General features: G+C 38.2%; 1 protein-coding gene across 1 annotated transcript in view; it reads right to left on the minus strand.

Moving 5' to 3' along the window:
- The window catches only part of LOC108688593, a 20,704-nt gene extending 12,130 nt beyond the window's left edge, over positions 1-8,574 (minus strand). Inside the window, exon 1 of the mRNA XM_018194904.1 lies at positions 8,307-8,574. Coding sequence (XP_018050393.1) covers positions 8,307-8,433 — 127 coding nt within the window. The 5' untranslated portion in view covers positions 8,434-8,574. The remainder of the gene's footprint in view (positions 1-8,306) is intronic.
- Between the last annotated feature and the right edge of the window lie 573 nt (positions 8,575-9,147).

Genomic DNA, 9,147 nt, shown 5'->3' on the forward strand with positions numbered 1-9,147 from the left:
TTCAACTCAGGTAACGTGAATGTATATTTGGTTTCGGATTCTCTAAAGCGCGCGCACTATTTGAAAGGTTACACGTAACGATGCGCAACGTGGATCGATCGCGAAGCGAACAAAAAGGTCGGTCTGGCGGGCCCGCGGCGCATACATATACGCGTTGTTGCATTTATAACTGGTTAATAAGAAGCGTCATTATCTATCGACAATTTTAGTGAGCTGACAATATTACATTATTGCGATACCACGCAAGCGAAATGCTAAAAAATACACGTGCTGCAATATATTGTTGCGCCAATCGCGCGTGATTACGACGCGAGCGATATTAGGCATGCATTTTCTATAACTAATCGTCTTGCCCAACTCGATTGCACTTGAGATTAAATTATTCTGTCGATCACGATTGATAATTGAACAGCGTTTGATATACTATAACCGATATCGTAGTAATGTCAGAGGTTGATTAAAGCAAGACTACTCATTAATTTGATTTAAAATTATTTTTGAAAATTTTTAAAACATATATGGCTAAAGAGAATTCTATGACATGCAATTATTGTTTCACTTTATGATTAAGTCGTTCTATCGATAATTATTAAGACTACGATATTTTTATTATTTGAAAAGAATATAAACTCAAAAATATGTAAATTTACTCGTTCTCGGAGTGATTAAAGTTGCTGCTTTAATAGAATACATTATTAATTCAGAGAGAAAAAGAGATTAATCATGTAATTAATTGTCAATACCGTCTCGACTCTGCTGATGGAAAATTGTATCATTAAACGGTGTTAGACAGAATCGATACGCGCGCATTAGTAGTACGATTTTTAATCGTTTCATCTTTATTCATATTTAATTTATTGTTTATTGATGGGATTAATCTTTCGGCAAAAAACTACTGAACAAAAATTACAACAATCGCTACGGCTTCATTTCGGGCGGTTCGTAACTTCTTCCACAGTGGGTACAATTTCGGCATCGATTCGGCGCAACTGGATCACAATTATTAGCGCAACGGTCGCTCTCGGCCACCGTTATTATTCCGCGAGTCCTCGGTAATAATCGGACGAGTTTCATAGCGGGCGAATGTGCGCGCGGAGCGGAAATCGATTCCTCGAAAGGCGATTCGCCGAAGAAGTAACGATCTGCGGTACAATTCTTCGAGCACTCCAGGACACGTGCGGTGCAGAATGCGTTTCGTGAGTCGCGAAAATTAAATAAAGTACCCTCTCCTCCTTCCATCCCGCGCGTCCGTTGGACTCCCTCGCAATTGTCTCGTTCTTTTATCGCCCGCTCGCCTCACGAGTTCTCTGTCATGGTACTTCATTCTCTCCTCCCTTCCCCTCTTCAGGCCTGATAAATTCGCGGAGCGTGATTCGTGCCCATCGCTCATACATGGAGGTAAAGACAAAGCAATAAAAGAGCGTAATATTTATTCGCTTCGTGTCTCACGAATCGTTCCTTTTTTTTTTTCATCAACATTAATTTTTCATGCACTCGCGATTGAAGCGTCTCAATTTTTTTTTATCTTTGTCATCTTCGATGCTAACGTAAATTTCTGGAAGTTATGAGGATTATTTTATAGCTTTTTCGTTACGAGTGAACTCAAACGATCGCGAGTGTTTATCGTCGCGTCCTCCTCAGTATGTAAGCGAACGCTTATTTTCGACTCTGGAAGAGCACACTTTGCAAAGTGTCGAGCGCGAAGATCGCACGAGGGCGAGCTTAGCGCATTAATCAGCGTGGTATTTGGGAACCTTGGGGGACTAAGCCTTCAGTTAGCTGTACTTCATCAAAATGCACAGAGGATAACGTCAACAGGCTACAGGAGTTATTTTTAAAAATTACGTAGGGCTTTAATTAAAACGCTACACGGCGTCTCTTTGACCGAATCACATGTTAAGTTACTTGAATAAATGACGGAATTAATATGATGCAGATAGTAAGGAATGAAGGCAAGAAATATGTAAGGTAAAGGGTTGTAAGCGCGTGTAAAAGAAAAAAAGAAAAAGAGAGAGAGAGAGAGAGTGATTTGTTCCGCGGCGTGCACGAAGGATCCCGAGTGCACTTGACTTTCACGCTCGATGAAATTTCGATGACCGACCGCGATAAATTTATAATACGCGTCGGTGCAACCGCAAGCGCAAGAGGAGAGCCCGCGTAGATAAAATCTGCCGAATTTCATGAGCCGGTGGATACGCGTGCCCCTATCTGATCCGGTCTATCAGAAACGCAAGGCTTCAAGGGACCGTAAAAATGCTTTACATTGTAAGAGAAGTGGCAAAGTGGATATCCTCCGTATGAATATTAATGATTGCAGGTAGTTAGGAAATTGCCAAAATTCGCAGAGAGCCTGTTGACTACCTCAATCAGCGCCCTAATTAACAAACCGGAATGACGCGCCTGCCGAAGATAAATATTCATTTGTGAGATATGAACAACGCTCTCATTAGTTACGAGCATGTTCGTAATAAATAATTCAATGAATAAAGAAAATTAATTCTGTATTAATTTATTTAGATATCACGATGATAATGTGTTGAAATTATTAAAATACTTCTACGCATTATAGTTCTTTCGTTTAGTATCATTGTATTTTATATATAATATGTACTTTACATATGTTGATATTATTAGTATCCTAAATCCTGTGCATTATTCAAGTCTCATACTATACTTATGTAATTACAATAACTTATTTAGACATTCATTATAAAAATTAAAACAATAATATATAGTGAGTAATAAAAGAAACTGTTGACTGATAATGTTTTGTTATTCTGATTATTTTGATATTCGTAATTCTAAAGTCCAATTACTTCTTTATATCGATCATGCTTATGTAATGATCAATGATCGACAATTAAATGTCTATTATATCTATTCGTCGTGTGGAAACCGCCAGAATGCGCGTTTGTTATCGTTTATCCGACGTTCTCTTTCGCGCGTATGAAGCTGATTTATTGACGTTTAACGAAGCATCTTCAACAGAAAAATGCGAAAAATTGGAAAGAGAAAAGAAGAGAGAGAGAGAGAGAGAGAGAGAGAGAGAGAAATTCGATAAACTCGAGAGACGAATAGATAAAAAAAAGCGACGTCGCGCCCTCGAACGTCTGCCTTGCGACGAGATAAAGCGCGGTTTATACGCGACGATAACGGATCGCCGATGAGGGCAAAAAGGACAGAAAGAGATTGGAGTCTCCGTCCAAGTGAGGGATGCGATGAATTTTTGAAGAATTCTGTCAATAGCAGTCGCTCTCGCAAGTATGAATGGCGGAAAAGGCGGCGGTTGCGGGAGAGACCCGGCAGTCTACAATGACGAATTCCTTTCAATATTTCATAAGGTCTATAGACTCGAGTCACTGTTCTCATCCCGACGGCATCGATCGCTCGTCTGCCACTACTAAGTGGAATATCTTTGATAAATCAACCAAGTCATAGTCGAAGTTTTCCTGCTTGGCTTGTCACCAACAAAGATAATTTCTTATTTGTTTTCTACGATATTATTACGATATAGTATTATTAACAATATAATTAACAATTTCTAATTATATCTGTAAAATTTATTAATGAAAAATATTCGAATATAGTTTCAAGCATGACTTCGCCGTCTTTACTCCAAAATTGTGAGCAGCTGTTACGTTGTTATTGTGATAACATGAGACAGTTTACGAGTGCGTTTATGTGTGTATGTGTGTGCGTGAAAGAGAAAGAGAAAGAGAAAGAGAAAGAGAAAGAGAAAGAGAGAAACATAATATGAAGTTCAGTATCAAGTGTGTATCACGTTACAAGTCACCTGATCTTTCTCGTACCGAGAAATCAAACTCTTTCGATTAGAGAGATTGTGATCATTTGATTCGTCTTATCGAGCGACTTGTGGGAAAAAGACATGAGAGGGTAAAACAAGATAAATCACTTTGAAACATCGTTCAATCATTTCGTAAATCTGTTCGGAAATCGTGTTTCTCGCTGATACGAGTATACTTCAATTTTGTTGTATCAAGTATATTTCGTGTTAACAAGTTAATCTGACTCGTGATAAATTCCGAGTAAATGTCTAATTAGAGTATACGCCCCATCCAGATCGATCCTATCTTTAAAAAGGGCCGAAGGAGGTGGTCGCCTTAAAATACATTTGGGACGCGCGCGTAATCGCGATTGCCGCACTCTCGCGAGGCGTTTGTTCGCGCGTGAGCGCACGAGATGACGAGGGGGAAGTTTTCTGCAAATATTACAAGAAGACTGCGTTGCGCGGTGCGGGAATGCCCACAGCTGTTCCTATAAATAACAACCCCCGATTTGATGCAACCACGCGAGTGCTCGCGGCGGCAATTCTGCATCTTCTCTCGCGAAAGCGCGGCAACTATGGTTATTGACCCCCGTGCAACGTGCACGCGGCCCGGCACTATTTCCGTTCGTGAAATAATGGGTCCGAGCATCGTAACGTGTGATTTAAACGCGCGCAAGATAGACCAAGGAGTCCTCATGTTGGTCGATGTATCGGTACAATTGCACAACGGAAATTATTTATTCAATATTATTCGTGTAAAATGACTGAAGAATATTAAATTTCTTATCTGAATTTCATCATTTTTTGAAAAAGATAAAATGTACACAATTTTATTTTGATAACTTTTTTTTTACATAATTATGTGTTGATGAAAAAATGGATAAAAACTCTAAATTGGATTAAACATTCGGAAATCGATAAAGTATAAAATGATGCAATTTGACTGTAATGTCGAGCGTAGTAAATGAAAATTACGCGAATGGCGGAATAAGAGCAACGTGCGTTCGCATTAAAACGATGTATATTACGATTGAAGATTTGATTATTGTACATGGCACGGTAATTACGTTCTACCTGACGCACGGCTTTATTCACGGCGAGCAAAATGCAATAAAATATATTATACAATGTGAAGCGGGGGATTTATCCGCGGATTACATTATCCATCACGGTCGAAAGATTAAATTTCCATAAATTATTCGTTGTATCAACGGTATTCATTAACGACGCGGCTCAAATAGCCGCGAAGTGTTACAACGGTAAACGTTACCGCACGTTATATCTATCTCGAAATGTATTTTTAATATAAAATTATATTATTGTAACAATTTCTATAAGGACTTTTCAATCGAAATGATTAAACCGCAATGCGGTTAAATAATGAAGGAAGTAAATTTCCTTACATTCATCGTCAATAAAACTTCGATCATGGTACTGATCCACTTGTTAGAATCCAATATTAGAGATTTATAGTTTCAGGCAGATTGATCGATCGCGCGACAGCAATTTTCTACATATATTGCAATAGCATATGCCGTAATAACGTTTTTATTGGGTAGGAGATCGCTCAGAACCACTCCGCGTCTTATACTGAGGCTTCATCGGGAATTGAGTACCGACTCTTGTGGATTTTCTACTTGATTTACAGAGCGGCGAGGCGTACGCTGGCAAGAAAGGGAGAGAGAAAGAGAGAGGAAGATAAAAAGAGAAAAAGAGAGAGCAATCGATGATGTCACGCACTTGCGGTTGATAGCCGCAATCTCTCTCTCTCTCTCAATGCGAGGTGCGCCGGCACGATCGACATCCGAGATTCGGACTTGGTCGCGGCCGAGGCTGCATTGCATCGCGTTTTATAGCGCGTTTTACTGCGTGTGCTGTGGCTGACCAGTGGTCTCTTTCTCTCTCTTTCTCTCTCTGCACGTCGCAGATCCTCCTCTCGCTTCTCCGGTCTCCTCTCTTTTCTCTGTAAAGGAGGCACGACCAGCGGAGCAGGGTCATGGCCGGACATCGTCTGCCATACTCTCCTTCTCTTTCTTTTGCTCGATGCTCTACACCCACACTACATCTGTTTTACTCGCGTACAATTCATTCTCCTTCTTCTCGCTGCACTCTCGTAAAGTTGGATTTTACTGTGCGCCGAATATGAGCCATCGCGATCTCTCGAGAAACATTCTGTTCTTCGTCTCTCCACGATCAAATAGATTTGTAAAAGACTTTTTAAAATGAAAATTACGAATGTAGAAACATTGCCATGCAATTTACAATGGGGTGTGTCATAGTGTATCTATTTTCTAGAAGCTATTATTACTATAAGATATTCTTCAGTTGAAAGTATTGACATTGTTAGAATTTCAAAAAATAAAGAAAAATTAATTTATGTCAATAATAACGTAAATATTTATAACATTGTACGAATGAAGGATAAGGTCGGTTAGATATTGATATTGATAGGAGTTTGAAATAACTATGAAAGTAATGAAGCAATTATGGATATATAATAGCCTTAATATCAGAGTGAAGGATTTCAAGTTTGAATCCCGATAAGCTTTGTTATCTAATTTTTCTGTCTCTTACAATATAGAAGTTACTTGAAATTAAATTGTGAAACCTACATTGTAGATTTATTTCGTGAATAAAATATGAGAATTTTGTGATCTTTCGATTTATTTCAAAATTAAGAACACATTTTAGACACATTTTGTCAAATTAATAAAAATAATATTTGTTGCTTTTCACTGATGTAACATTTGCTAGAAAGTTACATCATGCGATATTGTTATACAAACAAAAAAATGTACACACACACACAGAGAGAGAGAGAGAGAGAGAGAGAGAGAGAGAGAGAGAGAGAGAGAGAGAGAGAGAGAGAGAAATATATATGTGTATATTGCGGAGAATGTCAGAGTGGTTTTGCGGCTTTTGTCGCGCTATCACTTTTGACGTCAAAGGCGTACACTCGAGGCATTGCGCAAAATTGAGAATCAAGGTATCCAGATTTCGTTCCTTGGACTAAACGAAATGTTTCGACGATGATTCACGGCGGGACAATGATCTCGATCAATGATATCATTTTTGTCAATATGGTGCAACATCGAAAGAAAGTAAAAAATCTCCTAATTTTCAGTAATTAACTTCCTTGAAATAAGGTACTTAAAAAAAAAAATACAACTTGTATTTTACGTATCTTACATTTGCAAATATAAGAAATATATTCAATATAATTAATTCGTTTCAAATTTTATTTATTTAATAAAAATGAGACGGGGAATACAAGTATTATTGTTACTTTCAAGTATAGCATTTTTTATGCTAATTTTACAATAAGAGTGCAATTAATATTTACGCAGCGCACATGACGTTTTCCTTTCTTTTGAAGTGGCTCGTATGAATTATTTGCGACGTGCAAAATTAATCCTTCTAAACACAAGAATTAAAATGTCACGCGCGGATCTCTCGCGTGTTTCTTGCGCTGAGCCGAATTGTTCCCCATCGCAACCACGTGTTGCATTACAGAATTCTAGCCGAGATGTTATCGACCGACTTTACTCCGCTTGCTTATCTCAATCGTCAACGAGATATTTTCAATCAGATAATTTTTGAGGTTCTAAGTAGCATTAGCAATTAACAAAGCTAATACTTTGGTTATAAAATCGTAGTGATCTGTGAATAAAATCAAGGACTTTTTATTCCAGTTTTTATAAACTGAGCATTTATTTGGACACACAATTTTTTATATAATTTTTATATAATTTTGAATATATAAATATAAAATTGAATATATAAATATAAAATTGAATATATAAATATAAAAAATAATATTCCTAATACATATAATAACAGACTTCTTTCTCATTTCGCTTATTTTTTCGTTCGCTTTTTTATGTTTTCGCTTGCTATTTTATAATACGTAAATATCTAAACAATCTAGTCTAAAAAAAGTCTAAAAAAACACATGCTGCACTTTATTTCAAATATCGCATGTTATTAACAATAACGCTAACTAACAGAAATATAAAGGGATGATGTGATTCATCATAATTTTTTTATATCACATTATAATCACCGTCATAAATACCATTAAATTGCATTAAAAGAGTAAATTTTCTTTTACGATTATCTATTACTCTCGTTTCTCTCGGTCATTATACTCTTTCAACTATCGCATCGATAAATCCTGTCTTACATCAATACATTCGAAACAATCAAATCAATCTAATTTTATTCTCGCAGTCGAGAATACTTTTTTCGAATTCTTTTCGAGACTCGCTATCAATTTCAAGACTATCGCAATCACCTATCGATTATCTCCAATTATTTTATTATTAATCTCGGAGCGAGCGCACGTTCGGTCAAAAATATAGTTCATACATGTGACAACTTGTGAATCATTCCTCTATATTTTGTCTATTTTCTATCTCTTCTCTATCTCTTTCTGTCAAAAAGACTAGGTGTGGAAATCTATCGTTTATAAAAATTTCGCTTACAAAGAGTACATTATTTAAAAATGCGCACAACTCACGATTTCGCGACGGATGGTGGGCGTTCCTGCTCCGGAGGGCATTGTGCAGAGTTACATACAGCTGGTACATCAGCTGCTCCTCCGACGACGTGTTCTCGTCGTTGTTGGGCAAAAATGGTATCGCCATAGTGTCTTTTCTCGTCTATTCTACGATCGGGGCAATTGCGTACAGTTGGTAGCCCGAGTCCAAGCTACGTACTCGTTATCACTCTCGCCTGGTCCGGAGTTGATGCACTGTAACCGAACCAAGCAATGTTCTGTTGTTGAGTTCACTGTTTGTTCACTGTCTACGTCTCCACTTTTCAAAGACCCCCCCCCCTCCCTCTTGTTCGAAGTTTCTACGTGGTCTTGTTTTGTAGAATTGTGAACGCGTTAGAAACGCTGCACGTGAACAGTTTAAGTTTACCGGCTCTCAACGCTCAACATCCCGGATCGCACGTGACGCGCGCGCACGCTACAGACCTTCCGTAAATGTTATTACTCTACCCTTTTAGACGATTTTCGGAACTAAACTTTTTTCTCGAAGTACTGATGAAACTGTCCATGCATCGAATGTTTTCGAGACAAAAAGGAAGAAAAAAAAAAGAAAAAAAGAAAAATCACTTTCGCTTTAAGACAATCACCTGCTGAGGACCGCGTATGAAACTTGTCCTTTGTCACGGTTGTTGATTGGCTGCACTGTCGATGGAGCACGTTTGTCAGAATTTTCGTGACTCTTTGAGAGAAATTTCCGGAACACGGACGCGTTCAATGTCCTCGCAATTGTCCGGTTGACGGCTGCACCAGTTGATTCACGTCACTCGTAAGATGTAACACATACAGGGGGGGGGGGGGGGGGGCG

Source organism: Atta colombica, unplaced genomic scaffold (genome assembly GCF_001594045.1).
Source record: "Atta colombica isolate Treedump-2 unplaced genomic scaffold, Acol1.0 scaffold236, whole genome shotgun sequence".
NCBI lineage: Eukaryota > Metazoa > Arthropoda > Insecta > Hymenoptera > Formicidae > Atta > Atta colombica.